Source organism: Equus quagga, chromosome 7 (assembly GCF_021613505.1).
Source record: "Equus quagga isolate Etosha38 chromosome 7, UCLA_HA_Equagga_1.0, whole genome shotgun sequence".
Taxonomy (NCBI): Eukaryota; Metazoa; Chordata; class Mammalia; order Perissodactyla; family Equidae; genus Equus; species Equus quagga.
In genome coordinates, this window is record NC_060273.1 from 36,942,575 (window position 1) to 36,956,062 (window position 13,488).

Here is a 13,488-nt window from a genome sequence, read left to right on the forward strand (position 1 = left end):
TGGAACAAAAACCCCTCTCCTAGACAAAGGTTCCAAGAAAGGTAGAGAACTAATTCCTACTAAACCTCCCCCGGGAGAGAGACGTTACATATGCGCTGAGTGTGGGAAAGCCTTTAGTAATAGCTCAAACCTCACTAAGCACCGGAGAACACACACTGGGGAGAAGCCGTATGTGTGCACCAAGTGTGGGAAAGCCTTCAGCCACAGCTCAAACCTTACCCTTCACTACAGGACACACTTGGTGGACCGGCCCTATGACTGTAAGTGTGGGAAAGCCTTCGGTCAGAGCTCAGACCTCCTTAAACATCAGCGAATGCACACTGAAGAGGCACCTTATCAGTGTAAAGATTGTGGAAAGGCTTTCAGTGGTAAAGGCAGCCTCATTCGGCACTATCGAATACACACTGGGGAGAAACCTTATCAGTGTAACGAGTGTGGGAAGAGCTTTAGTCAGCACGCGGGTCTTAGTTCTCATCAGAGACTCCACACTGGAGAGAAGCCATATAAATGTAAGGAGTGTGGGAAAGCCTTCAACCACAGCTCCAATTTTAATAAACATCACCGAATCCATACTGGGGAAAAGCCCTATTGGTGTAATAATTGTGGAAAGACCTTCTGCAGTAAGTCAAATCTCTCCAAACACCAGAGAGTCCACACTGGAGAGGGAGAAGTGCTTTAACTGGCAAATATACTCTTGCTGGTTTTGGGATTCTGTGTTTGTTTTTCTTCTTTAGAACATGAGTGCTAGAGAGAAACCCAGTAATTGCAATATAAACTCTGGTGGTGGATTTTATTTCACTCCACATCAAAGGATGCCTGAGGAGGGAGCTGAGGCGGCAGCACTGTAGGATGGGGCCCTGGTGGGTGTCGGGATTCCTCACTCACCAGCTCACTGGGGCAGGGTCCCCTCGCCACACTTTGGTCCCATAAACCATGCCAGCATTGCCTTTTGTATAGTTAAACTCATGTGTATCCAGTATAGTTAAAGAAGAAACGTAAAAGCTGTTTAACTGTTTTAATATGTATTCAAGAATGACAATTTGTAAAGAATTGAGCCACGTTGAACACAATTTAATCTGATTCAGAATAAACTTAGAACATCTTGTAATGCCTCAAGACTGTTATTATAATAGAGGGTCTGTTGGTTATTGAACACTATGCTGAAGAGAGAAAACTTCTCCTGGTTTAGCGTTTGGAAAATTTGGCTTTGGGTAAATGGAACTTTTAGTACTTGTGAACGTGTGTGTCAGGAGGTCGCGGTAGGGTGTAGTCGCCTGCTGCCTCTTGGTCTACATTGTGGTTTTCTACAGACTGAACACATTTTTCCATCGCCGGGAACATTTTGTCAGCCTCCTGTGCTTTTTGTTGTGTATATTCTGTCTCTACCAAAGTCTGAAAGTGTGACTCTCCCCGAGAAGTTTCTTCTAAACTCCAGAAGTCAGTAATACATAATACGATTACTTAGGTCCATCCTGCCTTTTCCTTCTGACTGCGGTCTCTCTGAGGTCTTAAGATATTTTTCTCTGTGTCCCTTATAAAGTCTTCTGGCCGGCAAGTCCTCCTCTCCCCTAGAAACCCAGCTAGTTCACTCCCTCCTCTCACTTGCTTATCTTCATGTTACAAGGTTTTTTTTTTACCTCTGACTAGTAGTCACTGAAATACCTTTTTGTCTACTGCTGCAGCCCTTAGGGTCAGACGAACCTACATGCCAGGATTAGGGACAGCAAGAAAGTCTCATGTCTAGTACCAGTTCTGATCTCTGGAAACCAGCCTGAATGCCATCCTGGGATGATTAAATAACTAAGTCTTTATGCACCAGCCAGATAAGTTAGGGAGAGGGTCATTGCTGAAAAAGAATCAATAGTGCTTGAAATACGAAATATTCTTACTCCTCCGGTAGCTTGCTGACGATCCTGATGTCCTGCCAGCACCTTAAACTCAGTACATTTCACGTGAGCTGTGCTGTTTGCATATTAACCGTGATGGAGGCCCACAGAGAATTTAGTGATCAGGCAGCAGCTGATTATCTTTAGGCCCCTGGTGGAGCTGCTGCATATGAGGGAAATGAAGCATCCTGCTGGGCCCCAAGAGCTGCCGCTCATCGTCCTACTTTGGTGAGAGGTGAAGGGGTCCCACATCTGTGCTGTCTCACCGCCCAGCAGGCCGTGAAATCTTTACCTTAGGCTGCTTCTCCCTCCATGCAAGCGAGACGTACAGACATACAGTCTCTCCCTCCAGGTAGACTGCAGCTCTGCCCACTGGATTTCCCCTCACGCTGGCCTGTAGGGCCCTCCTGGGGAAGGCCGGAGTGCATCAACAATGCATTTCTGGTTCACATCAGTCTTGAGCTGATCCCTCTGTGAAACAAACCCTAGGTGTTCCACCGACAGGTTAAAGGGAGCCTTCCGTGAATCCACAGGTGTGAACAGAGGGAGGGCATCACTTCAGCAAACGTAGGAGACGGGGATGGGTCTGAGCCTCCTGCGTACATACCTTGTGGCTTCTGGACCTGCTCATGCCTGATCCCAAGTGTGACACTTCCCCCACATGATGGATGGTTGCTCTGTCTACCCAGTCGAGTGACTTGATGAGTCAGAAAATACTCAGCTGTGATCAATAGCTACAGGCACGTAGTCATTTGCTGTCATGGTCAGTAGCATCCCAGGAGCTGCTTTTCAAACTGCGTAGTTCTCTGCTGCAGCAGGCATGACTTCTATTGGCAAGTTCCTATTGGGCTTGGCAGACCTCTACACAACATTTCTATCCAACACAGATGACTCTAGCACCATTTGAATCTGCCGGGTCATATGGTGCTTGGGCTGTGTGACTGGACCGCACTTGAAAGTGGATGTGCTGCCTCCAAAATCCAAGGAGGCCCACCAAACACTGCCTCTTTCTTAGTCTTAGTAGTGAGGGCAAGATGCAGTAATTTGTCCCTTACCTTAGAATGTCCCAGCATGCCTCAGATGCTTGGACCCTTAAAAACTTCACTGATATAAAAGGCCCTGGCATCTTTGTAGGGTTTATCTCCCCTCCTCTGGTATGTATGTGTGTTACTGAGGGATCCATGTACGCCTGCCACTTCCTCTTCACCAGGTCTGATTATTAGGATGTTATCAGTTGAAGGATGTTCCACAGAATGTCCACAAAATCAGTCCCTGTGTGAAGTAGGAGGGTTGACAAGTCCTTTGTCAAGAAGTTGGATGTATTCCGCTGTCCTTCCCACTTAATCATGAACTGCCTTTGGTCCTTTTTATTGATGGGAATGGAAAGAATGCATTCACCAGACCACTAGCTGCATGCCAGGAACCAGGGCCGTGTTGATCTGTTCCAGTGAAGACAGCACAGCAGTTGTGATTAGGTTGACGGCAGACAACCGTCATCGGCCACGATTCATCTGTTTTTTATAGGAGCAATACAGAAAAATTGAGTCAAATCTTTGAGAGTGGCACTAATCACTTCAGTTCCACACAGGATATAGTATTGTTTCTGATGTACTATCTTGGCTCGGTAAAGGGGAGGGAGGACTTCAAGGGTTTCCTCTTTGCCCTTTCTACCATAACAACTTATGCTACAGGTTGGGGAACCAATTTGCCAAAGCTCCATCACCCTCCTGAATACATCCATCCCAGTTACCCTCTCAGGAACAGGTCCACACGGTGGGTCTCGGGCCCACTGGGCCCACTGAGGTGCATCTGGGTCAGGACTCCGTTTATGAGCTCACCTCTATCTGCATGGCAGTGATGGAGTCGTAGACGCTCTAGATTCAGGTCACCTCAGACCCTCATCCAGTAGCCTCAAAAGGTCTGGCATTCCCTTCCCTTCGTGTCCATCTAGGGAACAGCCACAAGACCCTCTGGGGCAATATTTATTGCATATTCTTGTGGTGGAATTGTAAAGTTCTTCCCCAAAGAACCCAAACCTCCCGTTCAACTGATGAATTCATCTGAGGACTGGCTGAGACCCGGAAAGTGGGTGAAAGATTGCAATTTCCCATCACAGTGGCTAATATCAGCCTTCCCCCCAGCTCTTGATTTTTTTGTTTGTTTATATGTCAGGCACTACCTTGGTGACTCCCAATCTTTCCCAGGAACACCAGGGGTTATTAGCCATCACCACGGATCCCTGTGGGTCAAGACACCCTAGTTGCCAGTCTGTCCACGTTGCCCTTCATAGTAGCTATTTTAGAATTCAGTCATCCCCACTGACGGCAGGAACTCAGTTCCATGGCAGCATCTCCCGTTAATCCTAACCTACAGTGACGGCCACCACCGAACTTCTCAGCAATACCTGTGCTCCCCTCATTAGTGCATCCCTATTGTCTTAGTGAAGGGGGAGTGCTTTAGGCCCCCTAGTAACATAGTCAGGCGTTGGGTTCTCCAGTCTCATGTTTTAAGTTCACCTTAGCACTCATGAGCCTGCTGACCCCTTTCTCAACACTGCTAATTAATTAGTTGCAGCAGCTCTGCCTCATTTACTATAGGCCATCATTCACATCCAAGTTTTAATGAGCCACCTAGAGTGCATTAGGATTGTATTAGTTTTTCTATGGTTGCTGTAATAAATTACCACAAACTTGGTGACTTAAAAAAAACTTTTTTTCAATAATTTTATTGAGATCATAATGGTCTATACCTGTGTAATTATTGTGTACGTTATTGTTTATCAGTTTCTGAGTAGACTTCATTGTGCTGACCACCAGTGGTCTAATTTTCATCCATCACTGTCCCTATGTGCCCTTTTACCTCTTTCGCCCACCCGCAACAACACGGCTTTGTTATCTGTGGATTAGAACTGCAACATGGGTCTCACTGGGCTAAAATCAAGGTGGTAGCAGGGCTGTGTTCCTTTGTGGACTCTGGGGGACAATCTAATTCCTTGCATTTTCCAGCCTCTAGAGGCTGCCCACATTCCGGCCTCCTCCCCCACCCCCTCCCCTCTGTGCCCCCTCCCTCCCTCCCCTGTCCGGGAACGCCAGCGTCAGGACCACAGAGTGAGCTAAACCTCCGAGGTCCTAGAGAGGCCCGAAGTCGCGAGGCCGGGGGTCTCCTCAGGCTGGGGCCTCACAGAAAATGGGCGGAGAGCCCGCGCGCGTGGGTTTGGGTCCCAGCGCCTCGGCCGCTGTCGGGAGGTCCGTTCGTTCCGAATCGTGGGTGCCCCGGGCCGGCAAAGGACGCGGCGCTGCCCGGTGAGGCTCCGGGGGCGGGGCCGCGTCCGGTTCCGGCGACCCCCCGCGAGGCGAGCGCGCTCCGGCTGCTGGCGGCCCTGGGCTTCTGCGCGCGCTCCCGCTGGGCCGTGCGCTTTCCTTGCGGCTGAGCCGCTTAACCCTCAAGATTCCTGAGGAGCCGGATCCAGCCTATAACGCACGCAGGCCCTAAAGGCAGGGTTGGCCGCGCTGGGGCTGGATCTCAAGCCTTCTGGGGACCGCTGCATGCTTCAGTGCTCTTGATGGTTACACAAGTTGACCCCTAATACAGTGTTGGTCTGCTTACTTAAGATCTGTATCTCAATGAGTTATTCCGATAAGCTAACTTGATGCACGCTGTTTTTAAAAACTAGAGTAGTAGAGAAATGTTACCTGCAAAATAAACGCCCCTTATAAGCTCACACTTAATATTAAATGCCAAGTGATCCTTAAAGACTTTTCCAAGCATATATAAATACATTTTTTTTTAACAAAAATGGGGTTATGGTATATATGCTGTTTTGGACTTTGCACTTTTAAAGTCTAATTGTACCTTGGACCTTCTCCCATATCGATCAATACTGTACATAGGAATCAAACTTCATTCTAACCATTACCTGGTTTATTTAACCTTTCATCTCATGGTTAACATTTGGATTTTGTCCAATTCTGTGTGATTACGAAGGGCATTTTTGCACAGGTTTCTTTGCAGACTTATGGAAGTATTTCCATACAACAAATTCCTAGATGTGGAATTGTTCTAACGTAGTGTAAAGGAGACCTGGCATGAAATGTGGTTGCGCTTGCACGCAAGGCATCTCACAAAGCTGGCTGGACTTATCTGCAAACAGAATGTTCTGCCTTGTGAACTCACAAGGCCCCAGGGAAAACATTGCTTGCAAACAAGGATGTTTTATCAGTTCCTCACAAGGAACAAGCCTGGGGCCTTGGGAGTTTGAAACATTATGAGGGAACCTGTTAGAAACAGATATGTAGGGGAAAGCTCATTATTGTGGGACGCTTGCGCAGGCTTAAGTCGCTGACTCCTTGCTTTGGCAAAATGCTGGCTTTGTTTAGAGGCTATAAAAATAAAGAGCTCGAGAAACTCGAGACTACACAGCAACCGGTGTTTGCATATTCATTTCGTCGGCGGCATCTGGCGCCCAACGTGGGGCTCGACGAAACCGAAAGGGTAAGCACCCCGGGAAAAGCAAAGGGGGACTTTCGGGAATAAGTAAGTCATGGGGAATTCTAATTCTCTCAGGTCACAATATTTAGACCTTATAAAGGGACTCCTTGAGTCCGTCGGGGTAGAAGCGTCCTCTCGGCGCTTAAATGAATTATTTCGGCATGTTGAATGCCACTGTTATTGGTTCCGTCATCAGACAAAGGTTCAGTTAAATTTGGGGGAGTGGAAGCAAGTTCAAAAGGAGTTGCGGAAGCAACATCAGCGGGGAAACGTTATGTCTCTTAAACTCTGGATTCTCTGTAGCGCCGTTACTCAGGCGCTTGAAATTTTTGAAACAGATAGTGAGGTTAATTCCTTCGTAGTGAGGCTCATTATGAGGACGTTCCGGTGGAAGAAAAAGATAAAAAGGAGGGATCTTTCCCTCCCTCTCCACCGGAGCCTCCTGATGGGATTTCTAAGTCTAGCTCAGATTCTGAGGAGGATAGTGACGAGGAGGAAGAAGATAAATTGATTTCCAAAATGGCTGAAACGTTTTCTAAATTACTACAAAAGACTCAAGGGAAGAAAAGCCAACGGTGTACACCCACTGCTCCTCTTTATGCCTCCTTGTACCCAGTTGCCAAGACAAAGCATATGGATGTGGGTCGGGAAAATCGCCGTTTTACATTTCCAGCCACAATGTTTTATGATGGCGAGGAGGATCTCCCTGCGCCGCCTGGTGGATTTATAGACTCTCCTTTTCTTTTCCCTATTACCCGACAGCCCGGTCAGCCCGGAATGATTAATGCCCATTATACGCCAATGGAATATAAATTTTTTAAGGATTTAAAATTGGCAGTATCCCAATATGGACCCCAGTCTCCCTTTGTCTTGGCAATGATGGAAAATGTGGGGATGGCCAAATTGCTCCTGCCCATAGACCGGGAGGCAATAGGACAGGCTGTTCTTGAAGGGTCGCAATGGCTACAGTTGTGAAGTTGGTGGGAGGAAGAAGCAAGGAAGCAAGCTCGCATTAATCAGACCCAAAATCCCCCGGGGCCCTTGGAGGATAAGCCAATGGGGGAAGCTGCATTTAGCTCTTTAGCAGCTCAAGCTCAATACACTGATCAAGATTTACAACAGGTTCGTCAGGTATTTTTAAGAGCATGGAGGCGTGTAGTCCCGAGTGGACAATCACAGCCCTCTTTTGTTAAGACTATGCAGGGTGCTACAGAGCCTTATACTGATTTTTTGGCGCGATTAAGGATTGCTGTTGAGAGAGCTGTTGGTACCGATCAGGTTGGGAGGCTCTTGCTAGAGACCTTGGCATATAAAAATGCCAATCCTGAATGTAAGCGCGTTCTTGATCCGTTGCGTGGTCAGGGGGCTAGCATTGCTGAATACTTTAGGGCATGTGCAGGTGTGGGAGGAGTTGAACATCAGACCTCTGTTTTTGCTACTGCTATGGCTACTGCCTTGAAACCTCAGCGACAGGGCACTTGCTTCAATTGTGGGAAGCCAGGACATTTTCGCAAGGACTGTCGACAGCGCAACCGACAAAAAGGGGGACCTCCTGGTCTCCTTAATGTCCCAAAACCACAGCCACCAGGTCTTTGCAAACGCTGTGGAAAGGGAAGACATTGGACTAACGAATGTCAATCCCGCACCGATAAAGATGGAAATCCTCTCCCAAAACCCCGTCCGGGAAACTTCCCAGTGGGCCTCAGTCCTTGGGGCCCAGCAACAATACCGAGGACCCAGGGGCCAACGACTCTCCCATCGTCTCCAACTTTGCAAAAATCCCCTCATATGGTTGTCACTTAGTAATTTCAGATTTAAAGGCTGCCACCCATGGCAGTGCCGCCGCTGATCTGCCTATTGCTGAGAATGTAACACTCTCCCCAGGAAGTGGCCCATGTAAATTACAGACCAGTGGTTTTGGTCCCTTACCTCAGGGCACTTTTGCACTCCTCTTAGGTCGGAGTAGCGCTGCCCTTCGAGGAATAACTGTTTTTCCGGGAGTGATTGATCCTGATTATAGGGGAGAGATTTGCGTTGTTGCCTAAGTTTCCAAAGTTACTTTATTATTGGCAGGAGAACGGATAGCTCAACTCTTGCTACTTCCATATATTTCTTTTCCTGCGATGGACAAAGAAAGGACAGGGGGTTTCGGCAGTACAGGCAAAGGAATATATTGGGAAATGTTCATCAATGATTCCCGTCCATCTTTAACCTTGACTATAAATCAAAAATCTTTTGAAGGCCTAATTGACACCGGGGCCGATCTATCTGTTATATCTTTACTTCAATGGCCAGCCGACTGGAAAAAACAGAGATGTTCTTTGATGTTGTCAGGGATCGGTACGGCCTCTGAAGTATGGCAAAGTGCCCAGCCCTTGTCTTGCCACATAAATGAGGGAAAAGAGATATTTATAACATTTTATGTGGTTAATATACCCATTAACATCTGGGGAAGAGATATTTTAACTAAACTAGGAGTATCCTTATCTTTCCCTCTGGAAAACTAATAGCCACTGCTCAACCCCCTCAAGCACTTCCTCTTAAATGGCTTACAACTACTCCTAAATGGATTGAGCAGTGGCCTCTTCCTATGATAAAGCTCGAGGCCTTAAGATCGTTAGTGGCAGAACAATTAACTGCTGGCCATATCGAACCTTCCACTTCCCCATGGAATTCTCCTGTGTTTGTAATCAAAAAGAAATCTGGAAAGTGGAAGCTCTTGGTCGATCTAAGAGAGGTTAACAAATGTATTGAACCCATGGGCGGATTACAACTTGGCTTGCCTTCCCCCGCCATGATTCCTCAGACTTGGTCTATTACTGTAATAGACCTAAAAGATTGCTTTTTGACAATCCCTTTACAGCCACAGGATAAGGCCAAATTTGCTTTCACTGTACCTACCTATAATCATCAACAGCCAGTTGAACGTTATCAATGGACCGATATCCCTCAAGGTATGATTAATAGTCCGACCTTATGCCAAGAGTTTGTGGCGCGGGCCTTGACTCCTGTGAGACAGTTGTTTCCTCAATTTATCTTATATCACTACATGGATGATTTACTCCTTGCTGCCCCTAATAGGGAACAAAAGGCTCCATTTTATCACAAGGTTCTGGAGGCCTTAAAAGCCTTTGGATTACAGGTTGCGCCTGAAAAGATCCAAGAGGAATTTCCTTATTCTTATCTAGGATCGACTCTTGAATCCACTCAGATTAGACCCCAAAAAATTCAAATTCGAAGAGATCATCTAAAAACACTTAATGATTTTCAAAAGTTACTCGGAGATATTAATTGGCTTAGGCCCTCCATTGGCATCCCGACTTATCGATTATGTCATTTATTTGGCACCTTAGAAGGAGATAGGGCGCTTAATGGTCCCAGACAATTGTCCCCTCAAGCTGCAAAGGAGCTCTCATATGTAGAACAGCGTATCTCCCAAGGGTTTCTTTCCTACTTAAATCCACAAAAGTCTGTTCAATTAATTCTTTTCCAAACGCCTCACTCTCCTACTGGAGTAATATCCCAGGACGTAGCCATTTTAGAATGGCTCTCCCTCTCCAATCAGACCAACAAGAAGTTACAAACATATATTGATAAAATAGCTCTTCTCATTGCAAAAGGTAGAACACGAGTCCTTCAATTGACTGGCCAAGAGCCCCAAGAAATTACTACTCAATTAACTAATGCTCAAGTCTCAAAAGGTTTTCAATTCAATGAAGAATGGCAACTAGCTTTAGCAGATTATCCTGGAAGGCTATCCAATCATTATCCTCACTCTAAACTTTTCGATTTTCTTCGACAGACATCTGTTGTCATTACTAATGTTATTTCTCACACGCCCGTTTCAGGTATTACTGCTTTTATTGATGCTAACAAGACATCTGAGGGATATTGGACAGACCAACAATACAAGGTGTTGCCTCACTCCTTTTCTTCAGTCCAACTCGCTGAACTTTGGGCCGTAACTTTAGCCTTACAAGAATTTAATACCGTCCCTCTTAATATTGTTTCTGATTCTCGTTATGCTGCCTTATCCTGCTCCATACTTCCAGACGTTGATCTCCCTTTGTTTTCTAGATCTTCTATAGATAAACTTTTCTTACGGGCCCAACAGTTACTACTACAAAGACATGACCCAGTGTACATTTGTCATGTTTGAGCTCATTCTACCTTACCTGGCCCTGTTGCTGAGGGCAATCGCTTAATAGACACCTTACTGTTCCCTCTCCAGGCGGCGGAACACGAACACGCTCTTCATCATACTAATGTTCAAGGACTTCTTTCCAAACATTCTATTACTCATCACCAGGCTCGTGACATAATCCGTACATGCCCCTCTTGTGCCCCTTTCTCTTTGACCCTTCTTCCTCCAGGTGTCAACCCTCGAGGCCGTCAAGTGAATGAAGTCTGGCAGATGGATGTTCTTATTGTTCCCTTTTTCGGACGATTAAAGTATGTTCACCACACTATTGACACCTACTCTCGTTTTCAATGGGCATCGGCCTTATCTTCGGAAAAAGCTGATGCAGTTATTACACATTTACTCGCTTGTTTTGCAATCATGGGAATACCTTTACAGATAAAGACTGATAATGCGCCTGCTTATCAGTCTCTTAAACTCCATAAATTTTTTCAAAAATATCACATTCAGCACATTTTTGGTATTCCTTATAATAGCCAAGGTCAAGCGATCATTGAACGTGCTAATAGGACCTTGCGTGAATATCTCACAAAACTAAAAAAGGGGGATGTGAGTAGAGAAATGGTCGAAACATACCTTAAAGTGGCATTGCCACAATGGAACTTTAAATGGTTATGGAAATAAGACTGTGACTATGCAGCATTTCGCTCTTGTTCCCCCACTTTTACAACATCCTCCTTATCCTCAAATTCAGGGAGATATATGGAAATTGTGGGCGGTGTCTGGACATTTGACTGTATGGACTGGTAATTTTACCTTAAATGTGCCTCAAAGTTCCGGACCTTTTCAGGTTCACCTACATAAGAATAACACCTACACTGCAACGGCTTGTGTCAAATTTCCCTATTCCTTATTATCAGGGAAAATTATGTTAAGTGTTACAGAGGGATATGTAAATTGTACTGCTGATTGTGTCTTTACTCAATGTGTAAATAAAACTTGGTGGGAGACAATCGAAGATACCAATAAATCTGTAATAATTGTAAAAGCTCGTTCCGAGCTTTGGATGCCTGTTAATCTGACACGTCCTTGGTCTGACTCTATTGCTGTTTCACATCTGTATGATGCCCTTCAAGTTGTACTACATCGATCTCATCGACTAGTAGGATTGATCGTCGCGACTATCCTTGCGGTTGCATCCGTTACTGCGACGGCCGCTGTGGCCAGCCTGGCACTGCAGCAAGAGATACAAACTGCGGACTTTGTCAGGGAATGGCACAAAGACTCTCATGCCTTATGGCAACAGCAAAAGGACTTAGATGCTCAATTAGCTACCGATGTAATTAACTTGCAACATACTGTATCTTGGTTAGGGGATCAACTGACAGTTCTTGCTACCCGCAGTATATTGAAATGTGATTGGAATTCTACACAAATGTGTGTCACCCCACTGCATTTTAACATGTCAGAAGGATGGGAAAAGATTAAGTGCTCTTTACGGGGTCATCAAAATTTAACTGCAGAGATAATGCAACTCGAACGATCTATTGCAGACATTTTCAGTAAAGAATTGCCTAAATTGACGGGGGATGACATACTAAAGGGACTGCAGGAGGGGTTAAACCGTTTGAATCCCTTGGGGCATGTAAATACGCTACTGTCTACTTCTTTAGGGAATCTGGTGCTAATATTGATTTTATGCTTGCTTCTCTATGTAGTCTTCCGGCGCTGGAGAAAGCGACAACAACTAAAAAGTATCGTTAAGACCGTTGCGCATGCTGTCCGTCAAAATGCTAACAAAAGAGGGAGAGATGAAGGAGACCTGGCATGAAATGTGGTTGCGCTTGCACGCGAGGCATCCACAAGACTGGCTGGACTTTTCTGCAAACAGAATGTTCTGCCTTGTGAACTCACAAGGCCCCAGGGAAAACATTGCTTGCAAACAAGGATGTTTTATCAGTTCCTCACAAGGACAAGCCTGGGGCCTTGGGAGTTTGAAACATTATGAGGGAACCTGTTAGAAACAGATATGTAGGGGAAAGGTCATTATTGTGGGACGCAGGCTTAAGTCGTTGACTCCTTGCTTTGGCAAAATGCCAGCTTTGTTTAGAGGCTATAAAAATAAAGAGCTCGAGAAACTCGAGAGACTACACAGCAACCTGTGTTTGCATATTCATTTCGTCGGCGGCATAGTGTGCACTTTTTGTGTCACCATATTGCCTTCCAAAATACTGAGCCAATTTACACTCCTTCACCAGTGTTTTGTTCTTAGAAAAGCCTTCCCCATACAAAATTAGAAAAAATGTGCACTATTTTTATTGACTTTTTGTGTCTTCATTTATTAAAATATTATGAAATGTATTATTCTCTTCTTATCTGTATGCTTGAAATAAATGTGCCCACCACCTGTTTTTCTTCCAGATCTTTAAATTACGCTCTATTTGCTTCAGATTCTCTTTCTACCCCTCCCCCTCCGTTTTTTAAGAAATAAAATTTCTGTGTTTAGAAACCCTCCCCTGTAAACCCTTGCACCTTGTTTCCCTTGAACCTGTTTCTGTCTCCAGTGCTAACCATTATGAATTCTGTGTTTCTCATTTCCATGTATCATTTTGCACTTTTGCTAAATGTGTATTTACACACAATCTACATCATTTTGTTTTGAAGATTTTTAAATTGGCGATAAATGATATCATACCACACTCCACAGCTTGCTTTTTTCAGTTATTATTGTTTTTTAAACCATGCTGAGATAAGCTCTAGTGCGATTTAACTGCAAGATAACAGCCCATTGTATGATTATTTTATTGATGGACATGTAGGATGTTTCCCCCTTTTTTTCCTATCACAAACAGTGTTGAAGCAAATATGACTGTATACTCTGTGAGAACCCTGCGCTTCTCCGATCCTGAGCAGTGCAGTTGCTGGCACAGCACATGAGCATCATCTTCAGTCCTCTTAGATGATGCCAAATTG

The 13,488-nt window shown here is 45.3% G+C and overlaps 1 protein-coding gene across 1 annotated transcript in view; it reads left to right on the forward strand.

The window, feature by feature from the left end:
- The window catches only part of LOC124242239 (zinc finger protein with KRAB and SCAN domains 1), a 42,316-nt gene extending 41,211 nt beyond the window's left edge, over positions 1 to 1,105 (forward strand). Inside the window, exon 7 of the mRNA XM_046667054.1 lies at positions 72 to 1,105. Coding sequence (XP_046523010.1) covers positions 72 to 679 — 608 coding nt within the window. The 3' untranslated portion in view covers positions 680 to 1,105. The remainder of the gene's footprint in view (positions 1 to 71) is intronic.
- The last annotated feature ends 12,383 nt before the right edge of the window (positions 1,106 to 13,488 follow it).